The 13188-nt window shown below is 39.5% G+C and overlaps 1 protein-coding gene across 2 annotated transcripts in view; it reads left to right on the top strand.

Moving 5' to 3' along the window:
- The window catches only part of cog1 (component of oligomeric golgi complex 1), a 32002-nt gene that overhangs the window by 1264 nt on the left and 17550 nt on the right, over nucleotides 1–13188 (top strand). For both annotated transcript variants that reach the window (XM_041217361.1, XM_041217362.1), the window contains exons 2-7: nucleotides 2202–2446; nucleotides 4671–4852; nucleotides 5071–5238; nucleotides 6142–6298; nucleotides 8816–9026; nucleotides 11335–12135. In XM_041217361.1, the coding sequence (XP_041073295.1) occupies nucleotides 2202–2446; nucleotides 4671–4852; nucleotides 5071–5238; nucleotides 6142–6298; nucleotides 8816–9026; nucleotides 11335–12135 (1764 nt within the window). The remainder of the gene's footprint in view (nucleotides 1–2201; nucleotides 2447–4670; nucleotides 4853–5070; nucleotides 5239–6141; nucleotides 6299–8815; nucleotides 9027–11334; nucleotides 12136–13188) is intronic.

Genomic DNA, 13188 nt, shown 5'->3' with positions numbered 1-13188 from the left:
ATACTGATGTGAAAGGAGTTGAGGGAGAGAATTCTAGTTTATAAAATAGAGACTGCTGAAGGTGAGATGGGTGATAGACACGAGGACTCGAAACGTCAACTCTTTTCTTCTCCGCCGATGCTGCCAGACCTGAGTTTTTCCAGGTAATTCTGTTTTTGACTTGGGAATTAGTGTCTGTTTGGATACATGCAGCAATGTTTTAGTCAAAGGGTTGGCAAAGTTGATCTGAGTGATGAACATAATATTGATGTGAATTTGAGGTGGTGATATGGGCAGAGACAGATGATATTTAAAGTGGAAAAAGGCACCTTGCTGACAGTATGTGAAAATAGATTTATAAATCAACTATTAATGCAGAAAAATCCAAGCAGTGTAATCTTAAAAAAAAAAAGGATATTGTACCAAATAAGATATTAAAAATAGTGAACAAATCCTTTGGCAAAGAGTTGGAAGGATTTATGAAGTCTGATGCTTAGGTGGCTGATGGCATTGCTACCAATTGTAGGGTGAAGGAAAGGGAGAGATGTACAAGGAGCTGGCATCAAACAAATAGTGATTTCCTGTAGGGCTGGAAAATATTAGAGATCAGGAGGAATGAGGCCACGGAGGGACTTAAACATGAGAATAAGAATTTTAAATGTTTTTATGCTGGAGGAAATTCTTCAGGAAAGAGTATGGCCAGCTGAGTTTTGGGCTGAAGTAATGTAGAGGTTGAAGAATGGTAAATTGATGAATAAATCTTTGGAACGGAAGAATCTGGCATTAACAGAGGCATAGATGAGAGTTTTGGAATCAGATGGAAAGAGCTTGGAGCAGAAGTGTGTGGTGTTACGGGGTTGATGTAAATAGTAGAGATTATATGACTTTGGCAGCTCGCTGCCTGTGGTGGTTGTTCAGGACTAAGAAAGGCAGTGGATCAAATTGCAAAGGAGAAGGACCTAGTAGCCAGTTAGGGAGCCATCTTGCACTGCCATTGTATATGATTTGAAATTTATTCATAAATTAGGTCATCAACGTTGTATACATAGAGTTCAGTAATAAACACCAGGGGCAGGATCTTCTGGTCGGCGAGCGGGGGTGGGGCCTGCTCGCCGACACGTAAAATGACGCGGGATGATGTTGCGTGGAACTCCCGATGTCAACCTGCGTCATTTCCGTTTTCAGGTTGATGCGGGCACAGTCGAGTCAGCTGCATGCCCGCCAATCTGTCAATGGCCCATTGAGGCCATTGAAAAACTAATTAAAGTCATTAAAGGACCTGCCTGTCCAACCTTAAGGTTGGCAGACAGGCCGGGAGCCCAGGCTGGCTTCAGAAAAGGCATGAAACCTCATCCACGGGCGGGATGAGGTTTCATGAGGGTATTTAAATTTTTATTAAAGGTTTCAATAAAAGTTACGGACATGTCCAAACTCATGTGACAGGGTCACATAAGGGGACATGGCAGGGAAATTTTTTTATCATTTGTATTACAAATTTTAATTCCAAGCCGATCTCTCTGAGGCAGCACCTAGCCTCAGGGAGATCTGTGCGCTGTTATGTGTGCATGTGCGAAAAAGCGCACTCCCGGCTCAGGGAATCCACCCTGCCCGCACAGGGAGCGCATAATGCTTCCGAGCGGATGTCACGCTGGGTGGGCCTTAATTGGCCCACCCACGTAAAATGGTGGCACCCCTCCAATCGGAGGCAATCCCGCTCCTGCACTTTGTCCTTCAAATGAGGTGGGGGTAAGTAATGTTTCTCCAGGAAAAGAATGAATTTGGACCTAAGATGCGTATTTTATGGTAAGAACTGAAAAGGGTGGCATTGGTTTTGCAACATTTAGTTGGAGAAAATTCAGGACCATCTGTGACTTGATGTTGAAAAAGGCAGCAGGTTATAGTAGTAATATATGGAAACCGACTCCATCATCATAAATTGAGTTGTAGGGAGACAACAGATCACGGAGGTTGGGGAGGGGGAGCCAGAGATGGCACCTTAGGCCACGGGAATAATCAGACTTGAATTAAAAGCAATTGAGGGAGATGTTTTGACAATGAGACAGATCAGAATAAAGCCAGCAGATCAGTCAGTATCTCTGAAAGTAAAAGATAGGCTTTATCTGGTTAATATGATCTTGGTAGACTTAATCTTTAAACTAGGTACAGAGATGTGAGTAACAGTAATGTGAAATGCAGACAGTGATTTTATATTTCTGCTTCAGGCTCAGCAACAATCCCAGGAGAAATTCTACAGTATGGCAGCACAGATCAAGCTCCTTCTGAATATGCCAGAGAAAATTTGGAGTGCCTTAGAGTCATCACAATATCTCCATGCTACTCAAATGTATCTGCTGTGCTGTCACATTCATAGTATCCTCCAGTTGGACTCCTCTGGTTCCTATTACAGTCCTGTTCTGGCCCGCTTTCCCATCCTTGTTCGACAAGTAGCAGCAGCAGGTCACTTCAGGTTAGTCAGTCATGAATGAAAATAACTCACTTCATTTGGCAGTCAATTACCATTATTTTAATATATTTGCATTGTTTTAATACCAATTTTGGAGGTTTGAGCAGAAGTATTGCAGTGTTTTTAAAATCATCTTTCATATGTTTCTACATCTTTCTAGTTTTGGTTGTATGCCTGTGAAATTGTCTGCCTTTGAGGATTATGATAGTTTTAAGCCGGGTTTGTTAAATGACAGCAAAGTGCAGTTGTTTTGGAATTAATCTTGGTAGTTGTTGAAAACATAAAAAAGCCTAGGAAATGTTTACAGATCTGTCAGCAAGAAAGTCTAAGCTTTCTCATGGGCATCTGTTTCAACACTCCTATTGAAAAGACAGTGGTAAATTCTGTGCTTGAACTTCATTGATCAAGGGGCAGAGTTTCGGACACAACACAAGCTAGGAAAAAAATTTTCACAAAACAGGAGACACGATGTCAAGCTCCATTGTTAGAATTTAATTAATACAATACTGAGGTGTAGCTTTGGCTCTTAAAAACTCCTTGCATTGTGAATACCAACTGAAGAGCCACCAGCAACTCTTGTGGTGTTATGTTCTGGTTATGATCTTGAAGGTGGCTTCCATTGTTAAATAGTTATTGAGTCACTGACTGAAAAATAGTTTTCTTAAGAACTTCCAGACTTATACCAGTTTTCAGCCACCATCAGCCATTTTATCCAGTGGGATACATCTGCAACTGTAGAAATAAAATCGGGCTCTTTTTATAATGGGCGGCTGATCCACAGTGTCATCTAACTCGAGTATTTACATTTTGAGACACCCTGTCAAGAGTTAGATATTTGTAACTAAAGAGAGTATGGTACATTTGTGGAGAGGGGTTGTGCAATATGTTACCATAGTTCTCCGTATTGTATAGCATTGAATATATTGTAATTTTCCCACTGTGTCCAATTCCTCAATAAACTTGCAATGTTTTGGTTGCTTCTCTCTCAAACAATGAGTTAACTGCTCTCTCAACAATGAGCTAACAGAAGTTAAGATTGCTCCTGTGAAACAGCAAGGGACATTTTTACTACTTTAAAGGTGCCTTATAATTCATCTTGGGGTTGCTGTTGTTACCCACCACTCTAGTGTGAGATTATTCATGGTGACTGTGTCGTTATTTTATATTTTAAAAAGTAGTCATCAAGTTAGGATTTCCCATTTCCTTGCTCATCTCAATTTTCCCATTTGCTAAAGCATTATGTTGATTTACTGCAGAACTGGGAAGTAAGGTTTCTAAGACAGGGCCAACCTGTAACTTGTTTGAGAGGATGTCGTGCTGTGCAGCTTTAGATAGGATCTAGCTATTCTGAGTGTAAATTGGTCTTGGATTGGTTCTTTCAAATGATTAATGGAGTGCCAGCCAGAGGCAGCAGTTTTCTGAACAAGGCTGTTCCCTTTTTTTGTTCTGTATTACAGCCAAACATCACTCTTGGCAGCCTTCTCAAGATGCCAACAAATAACTGCAAGGATGTGGGTCAGCGTTATAACACAAGTTCCCATTCCTATTGCCACAACTGAAAATCTTCCTAGCTGATCCACATCTCTCTCCCTCAACTACACATCCTTAATAGAATGAAGTTCACTTGGGGTATAAAATCCATTTAGTATTGGGCACAAAGCTCTTTACCAGCCGCACAACTAGTGTGACCCACTATCCAGGATTGGATAAAAAGTATATTCCCATCTTTCGGCACAAGATTCCTGTAACTTCATATGTTTGCATATAAGTTTAGCAATTTTGCAGTGATATTGCAACTATGAATGAAATAAATTTTAATTAATTTCCTGTTAAATTTAAAACTACAGCACACAACTGCCTTTTGAATCAGTTGTAGTGAGTATGAATTTAACATTCTCAGCCGGAGTGATCACAAAGATTGTTGGCACGAAGCAGCAGTAGACAGTTTCGGACTCCTGATGATGGTGTTCAAGTGGAATGAGTGACTAATACAGTGGAGCTGTAGTTTTATAGGATACAAATGGAACTTGAAGTAGTTTGTAATTATTGGATGCAAAGTGCAAATATTCCTGTTCTTTCCATTACATGATCAGAAATGAGCACACTTTGTTCTGCATTTCATTCCTTCTTAATCATTCAGGTCTGTCTCTTAATTGAAATGAAAGCTTCATTCTGCTCTGAAATGGGAACAATACAGGTTCTAAGTCAATCTGTTTGTTTTTTCTAGAGCGTCTATTTTACAAGAGAGTAAAACGCTTCTGAAGGGCCGAGCAGTGTCAGACCAAGCTATTGCAGAGGCTCTTTGTTCCATAATGCTCCTGGAAGATAGTTCACCACGCCAAGCTCTCGCTGATTTCCTTCTAGCTAGAAAATCAGCGATTCAGCAGTTACTTAATCAACCCCACCATGGTGAGCACCAGACCTAGTCTTATTTCTGTAGAAAAAGGAGTCCCGTTTGAATCTAGTCTTTGGATAAATACAAAGGAAAACTGTATTTATTGTAACCAATTATTAGGGCTGATCCTAATGGATTACAAACTCTGTCCTATCTTGATGTTACTTGTAAGGATTGAAAAGCTTATTCACATGTTGAACCTTACAGAAATTAATTAATGTTATGTCTTTAGGTGCTGGTATTAAGGCACAGGTATGTTCACTTGTTGAACTGTTAGCCACCACATTGTATCAGGCTCAAGCTGTGTTTTATACACCGACTGAAGGAAAAGTGCCAGATACCACACTGACCAGCGGCCTTCTCTTTAACACGTTGGCATCCATCACAAATGAGTCTTCAGGTATGTGGGTCTGTCAATGTCAGTTGCTTTAGAAATTGTTTCTAAATTTGTTAAATGCCTACAGAAATTATTCTAGAACTTGGTTGCTTGCTGACTGACAACTGTTTGACAATTGACAGCAGAAGTGGGTGACAAATGGAATAAACTCTGGCAGAGGTGTAGTGACTAGCATTGTTCTGTAGGTCCCCATACTATTTCCTCTTTTTGTAAATAATATGTAACAGTATTTCTTGTAATGTAAAATTCTCTGAATATGCTTAGCTGTCTGGTCAAATAGTGAGTGCAAACTTGCTTTTCCAAAGGATTAGTGGTATGTGTAACATATAGGCTAGGTTGGATCATGATCTGAGCTGAATTGTTGATCTTTCTTGGCAGAAATAGTGGATGTGGGGATGGGAGTGAGTAGATGGGAAGAGAAAAACAGATTTGGTTAAAGCTTCTGATAACAATCCAGTGACTCCTGTTGAAAAAGCTTGCATGTTGGTACTGTTGACTTAAGACACGGTTGGACTCCAGTATTACGCCTCCTGTGATCCACTGGTCTGGCTTCTTTCACCAAATTTACAAGAAGGATTGCTTACATGAGATACTAGAATTGGAGAGATACAAGCAATCCTAGGAAGATACTTCAGCTTGAGTTTGCCCACGAGTCTTATCACGGTTTAAAAGTGTCAGCAACATAACTTGGAGCTAATTGTTCCTGCTACACTAAAGAAAGCACTGTTATATAATAATAGCATTGGATTCTGTCAAAAATCAGTAATGTGAGAGCTGCAGCTTTAAATCCAGTTATCTGAGATAGAAGATCATTGCGTTTAGGCAGTATGCACGTTTGGAAATACTGGTGAGAATATTTCTTTGTATTCACAGGTAACTAAACACATCTTTGCTTAACCTTTGCAGACAGAGGAATCACAGTGTTAAAAGATGAGATGAAATCAGAGACCTGGTTCAAATATTTACCACCTTCTATTGTGGATTTTCAGCCGCTTCTTAGGACACTCGCTCATCCAATAAACCGTGATTACCTGAGAGACACTCTTCAGCAATGGATCAACATGTAAGCAAGTGGATTTTATTTACATACTGAAGAGCAGAAACCAGTAACAGAATAAAACACTGTGGGTTAACTGCCAAAATTACATTTAACAGCAAATGTAAAAAGCTCATGGATTTCTTCACTCCTAAGATTAAGATCATTGAACAGTTTGTACTGTCTCCTCCTTCCTTTTTGTGCTTGTTTCTCTTTACTCTGAGCCTCCAGCAGTGTCTGTTTTTCAAAATTATTTGAAAAAAAGATAGCATACACATTTCAGAAACTTTTATTCAGGTGAATTTAATATTGGGCTTTTTTAAAACAGGAGCTGTTGATGTGTTTGTATGCATAGCTGGTTAAAGAGAAAAACTGAGACACAACTTCAAGTGTGATAGACTGCTGATTACACACTTGTGCAGTGTTCCCTCTAAGATGCACTTGTGCCTGTGGTCATGTAGCAATCTGGAATGTATCGCATATTGAAATAAACAGGCTGCTCTGTTCATCAGGAGAAATTCCAGCATTATGTCAGTCGTGGCTTTTAAAGCGCATATTGCCCATGGACAAAAAGTCATATATGAAGGAGTTTGTAACCTACCCGATGCAAAGGAATTGCAATAATTTATATTATGGCGAAAATTCCAAATGCTTTATTTTCTCTGGCAGAAATTAAATTCTGCCTCAGCCAATAGAAGTAAAATAATGTATTTTTTTTGAGTATGATCTGAAGACAAACTGGTATTTCATTATGAAAGGAAATCAGCATTTGCTTAGTCTCACTAGCTCACCACATATGGGAGGCTACAGTTCATTCAAATGGAAAGCCCAAACATTCCTTCTTCCAACATCTGTGGTTTGCCCTATATTATGTCCTCTTATCAACTTAAGCCCGTAACTTCTGACACAGACTATAAAGAAGGTTGTGTTTGCTGCCAGTGCGGTGCATGCGCAGTTGTACTGATGTGGTGTCATTGTGAGCAACGGGTTCCATTTGCTGGTGATGTCTGTGTACACCACATTACTGATTTCACTGTTTTTCAATGAAGTGACCTATTGTACTTGTAGCCATTCAAATTTAAATTGTCTAATCTTGGTTCAAAGGTTCATACAATTCCCTTATGGCATTCTAATTTTCATCTGATTCCCTACAGCAATGCAGTAGCCCAAGAGGCTGATAAATAAAAAGCAAGCCATGTCAGAATGTAGGGTTATTTTCCCTTGCGAACTCAAATGCCTCATTTTCTTTCTTGTTAAACATAAGATAAAGTTGATAATATAAGGTTATGTAGTTATCTAAAGCTGGTAACAATGGGAAAATTGGATTATTCCAGAAACTGATGAAGCTCTGGCACAATTCGATTGTGGAGCAGTGTTCTTAAAGTTTGTGTGGCACTACACTTGCTCTCATTGTGCTATATATGCAGTTGCATTAAGAGTTTCTTTTCTTCAGCATTTGAAAGAAAAGTAAGGCATAATACATGAGATGGTTTGGGAGTTGGTTCCTATGTGGCAAATTACAGCTTTAATTGCCTTGGTACAGAATAGGCAAATACTCAGGCTATGCAATAAATCAACACTTTGGCTCCTGCTCCTGTTCCTGCTTCCCCACTCTGACCATAAATCAAAGCCATACACTGGGGCATAGCATCATTGGTTATTGGCTTGCTCAGAAAACCAATACACACGCAGATCTGTCTCGACGGCCATCTTTGCGGTAGCAGGAGACAGCATATAAAGAAGGCTGCCATTGAGTCAAGCTGATGGAAACTAATGCTTTTGTAACATAACACAGCAATAAACTAAGTTGGAAATGTTTATTCACAAATACATTTTACCATAACCCTATCCTCCCCCTCCTACAGGTACCATGCCCTAAGAGAGCATTGGTGACCATGAACTTCCATTAGATTGGCTTGGCAAAGTACTGCAGTGGTTTACCATTGCCTTCAGTATGGCTGACCAGAAGACTGTCCCGCTCTTACCACCTGCCATCAGGCATATTGGAAGGACTTACAGGCTGTTAATCAACCTGTTTGGCCACATTATGAACTCTCCTTATGTGGCCATCAAGTCTGAAGTAGGACTTGAGCCTGGAGCTTCTGGTCCAGGGACAGGGATCTTATCCACTGAACCACTAGACCTTCCATAATCCTATACCATTAATAAATTACATGCTTGATTGGTTCTTGGGATCTGCTTTAGCACTTATTTTAGATAAAACCTTCACTTTTCATTCATTACCATGAATTTCCATGACATTGGCACTCTATGTGACTACAAATTCTTCTGTGTACAAGGTGGCAATAGAATGGGAGGGATTCTAGAATTTTGTTCCATAGAGCCACCTAGTAGTCAGAGCATGCTCTTGTATCATAATGGTCAATATGGCAAAACAGATTGGGGAATATTAGTACAGTATAGCAATTTAAAAAGTTATATGTTGACAGAAACATGTAGCTAACGATCATGCAAACGAAGTAAAATTTGTGAAAATAAAGTGCGTGCCCTATACTTGATCGAGACTTTAATTTTCTTTAAAAGGTGTAAGGATGACATAAAGATGGGAATTGGAAACCTGTTGATCTACGTGAAAAGTCTGAAGGGTCTTGCTGGAATTAGAGATGCAGTGTGGGAACTCCTAACTAGTGAATCAATAAGTCAGAACTGGGAAACTGTGTGCTGTCGACTACTGGAGAAACCTTTCTCCTTCTGGGAGGATTTCCTTCAGCAGCTCTTCCTTGACAGATTGCAGGTAGATAACATCAGCCATATCCTGATAAATGCAAACAACTTTTGTGCTTTTTAGTGATTTAGGTTCTTTCTCAAACTGAGTGGTTGTTAACCTGCAGCTAGTGATTTCTTGTATTCTGTATAGTGATAGGGTAAACGTATTTATCTGTGAATTTAGAAAAAGAAATGATCCACTCCTGTGGCTCCAAAATAACCATAGAAGATGGGTTTCAAAGGTTAAAATCAGGAGAATTGGTCTGTATTTTATAATTACTAAGTTGTGAAAAATCAAGCTAAAAATTATGTTTTATTTACCTCTTTTATAATTCCAGCAATCTGACATTACACAGGGAGACATAGGGTATCTGATTCATCAGAGAACTTCTTGTCATATGTTAAGTTACAGAACAAATCTGCTTATTGTTTATTATTACATGGATCATTGATTTCAGCCCTAGCCATTGATGTCACTTTCTTGGGCTGTTCCAGATTGTTTGCAGCCTTGGTGTCATATTTGAGATTGAGCTGAGCTTCTGATCTTAGACCCTCTTTATCAGCAAGAACATCTGCTTCCACATCTGTAACATGAACTATTTCTGCCTCTACTTTAACCCATCTGCCGCTGAAACTCTCAACCAGTCCACTGCGATTTCCAACCTCAATTATTCCAGTGTTTTCCCAACTTACCTTCTATCCCTCCCTTCTATAAACTTTCACTAATCCATAACTCTGACTATTTCCTTTCCTTTACCAGATTTTGCTCTCCCATCACCCCCGCTCACACTGACCTACATTTGGCTTCCAATCCTTTCAAGGCCTCAAATTTAAACTTCTTGTCCTTGTGTTTAACTTCTATCCATAGCTTCATTCCTTCCTATCTCTAACCTCCTCCAACGTTGCAACACCCCTCCACCCACTTCCTCTCCCAAGCTCTCTGTTCTTCAGACGCTGCTGTTTTATGCCCCCCCATGTCTCGCCAGTAGCGGCTTTGTCTTCCATTTCCAAGTCATATGCCTGGAACTCTCCATATACCTCGCTACCTCTTCAACTTCCTCTTCCCCCATTAAGATCACTTGAAAACCTACATCTTTGACCAAGCATGGTCATTGCTGCAACATCTCCTCCTTTGGCTTGGTGTTCATTTTATCCTTAAGGATTTGTAAAGACCTATGGGAAGTTTTTCTGCTACAATTATTGTAATTGTAATAGAGCTTTGCTATTGAAGCTTTTCACATGCACTCATTAGGACAGAATTGCAAGAATACCAAATTTCAAAGGGAACAAGAAATTTGTACTGCTGAGAAAAGGGTGCTGATTGGTTGGCAAGTAGATTCTGATTGTTTGAGGCATTGCCATGGAGAATGCATCAGGGAACATTTATCTCCAAGATTTTTAAATTCTAACGAGGCAAGTTGACTCTGGTCAAAGTGTTACCATGGCAAATGCATCAGGGAATAGTTGTCCCCCAAGCTTTTGTTTAATTGAAAAAGACATAATGCATGGACATGTTCTTTTTGTTTGCAGAGGATGGGACCCTGTAAATGAATATATGTAACTTCTAGCAAGTGTAAGTGAGCCACATTGCGAACTGACTGAATCTTAAATTGGTTGTTAGTGTAATTCTTAGCACACTCGGGATTGGACAACAATTACTGAACAATCGCAGAATTAAAAGTATTTAGATGAGTATTTGAAACGCCATAGCATACAGAGCTATGGGCCAAGTGCTGGAAAATGGGATTAGAATAGATAGATGCTTGATGGATGGCATGGACATAATGCGCCAAAGGACCTGTTCTGTGCTGTATAACCCTGACTCTAATTTAAGATTATCAGTCAGTTTCACAATGTGGCTAAGTTACTCTTGCTAGAATCTACGTATATTCATACATAGGACCCTGTCCTCTTCAAACAAAAAGAACATGTCCAGGCATTGCACCTTTTCAACTAAACTAATGCATAGGGGACAACTGTCCCTGGCGCATTCCCTATGGCGACGCCTCAACCAATTGGAATCCACTTGTCAACCAATCTGCACCTTTTTCACATGCAATATAAATTTCTTGTTCCCTTTGAAATTCGGCATTCTTGGGATTTCTGTCCTGATGGTTACAAGATTGAAAGCTTCAGCAACATGTACCTTTTTTCAGCAACAAAGGTATGATATGAATGCTTATTGTCACATTGAAACCAAAATCAAGGAATACTGTATCTTATTTTATAAAATTGAAAATGTAATTATAGAATATCAGCAAAGCTTTTATTGTGGATGGTAATTGGGGATGTTGGTTCTATTAGACACATTTAATAAAAGCCCTTCTTTCCTGTAGGCACTGACAAAAGAAGGCTTAGAATCCATCTCAAACAGTTCCAAACAGCTCTTAGTTTCGGCTCTACAGGAACTTCAGGTCAAGAACCCCAGCTCTACTCCCAACAAATCTGTTGAGTTCGAGTATAATGTTGCTGCATTTCTTTGGTCAGAGAACAGTAATGATCTTTTATCAGACACTGCCTGGGTCAGCGTTACAAATCGTAGCCAGTTTTTAAAGAGTGGACTCTCTATGAAGGCCCAAGCTCTCACACTGTGTGTTCAAAGTTTCTGTTCTGCACTTGACTCCAAATTAAAAGTTAAATTGGATGACTTAGTTATGTACCTTCCACCAGATTCTTCTGCAGCTAAGGACAGTTTAAATGATCACTCATCTTCACAGCTACAGAGTTCAGCATTTGATAGGTACGCTGATACAGCTAAGGTTGAAGAAATGCTACAGACACATTGCCTTTCTTGTGTACAATACATCCTGGACTGTGTGAAAGCAGAGCTTAAAATGGCAGAAGAGAAATTACAAAATTGCACATACTCGCCTAATGATTGCAGTCTCAACGCTGTCCTTTTCATGGCACGGTTATGCCAATCTATTGGAGAACTCTGCCCTCACTTAAAGCAGTGTATTTTGGGTAAGTCGAGTAGTAATGACCTGCTTGTACGTGAGCCCCGTCCTATCAAGAAGCTGGGCAAAGGGAAGCTGCAAGAAATGAAACCAGCCCAAGTTAAGTGGCAGGAAGTAAAGGATCAGCTCTTGCAACAGAGCACGAGTGCTTATAAGATTTGGAATGTTACTATATCAAAGGTCAGTGACTACCTGATGTTTGCTTATAAATTGTGTTTTTTTTTTACAATACTGAATTGTTACGTGAATTCAGGTTTTCATCCTTAAAAATGTAACCAAAGTTTAGAAAAACTGAACTAGAAAAAAATGCTGAATAGTTACAGGGCAACGTGATTCATTTTTTTCCCCTTCTGGAAAGTATGTTTGTCCTCAAATGTACTCTGTTCAGCTGTTGTTCTACTCTCCCAGTGCTCTGATTCTCCCTTCTATTTCCAGTTCAGTCTTCCTCTGCTGATTTGTAATCTCATAGCCCTTTATGTCCTTCTGGGCTATCTCCAATTTTAAATTGGTTTTAGGAACCAGAGTTGAAGTTGGAAGGAAGGGGTTGTTACATCATTGCACTAAAGGAGGTTTCTATCATTTGTTGCTCTGGGGATGTAATGTTTAGATCATAACATTTCCTTCTGCATGCAGCCCAGGCTCCTGTTACTGATTTAAAATTAAATACACCCCAGCAAATAGATACAGTGGGAGCTGAGGCTGGGAGCTGAATGAAGAGTTGCCATTCAAATATTACAGAGCTGGAAGAATGGATTGTATATAATGCAAATATTTATCTTTTGTTATTATAAGCAGTCTTACACAGATTTACACAGTCAGAGATGGGCAATTTCTTCTTTCGCCTGATTTAATTTCATATTTTAACCATATATATTAGGTTTTTGTTCAATTGGGACAATTCCACTTGAACCTAATCTACTGTATTTGTTATCAAATCCTAATAGGACATACTAGCGATCCTTGCTAAAGTGTGCCTGGAATTCTTTTTCACAGCAAAAAAGTCCGTTTTATAGCCCATCGTTCAAATCTGTTGATTTAACTGCCATTACAAGTGGTGGATCTGTATAAGAAACATGGCGATTTTATTACCTCTGACATCATAAGGCCTTTGATTAATAGCAAAAATTCATAGCTTCCCCCTAGGAGAGCTCCCAGTGATTGCCCAAGCTGTTGGAAGCATTTTCTTAAATTTTACCTGAAACACTACTCCAGTCGCTTCTCATTGCTGAGGGA

This window comes from Carcharodon carcharias, chromosome 22, assembly GCF_017639515.1.
Source record: "Carcharodon carcharias isolate sCarCar2 chromosome 22, sCarCar2.pri, whole genome shotgun sequence".
Classification (NCBI taxonomy): domain Eukaryota; kingdom Metazoa; phylum Chordata; class Chondrichthyes; order Lamniformes; family Lamnidae; genus Carcharodon; species Carcharodon carcharias.
Note: the sequence above shows the minus strand (reverse complement) of the source record. Positions and strands in the feature narration are given on the sequence as shown.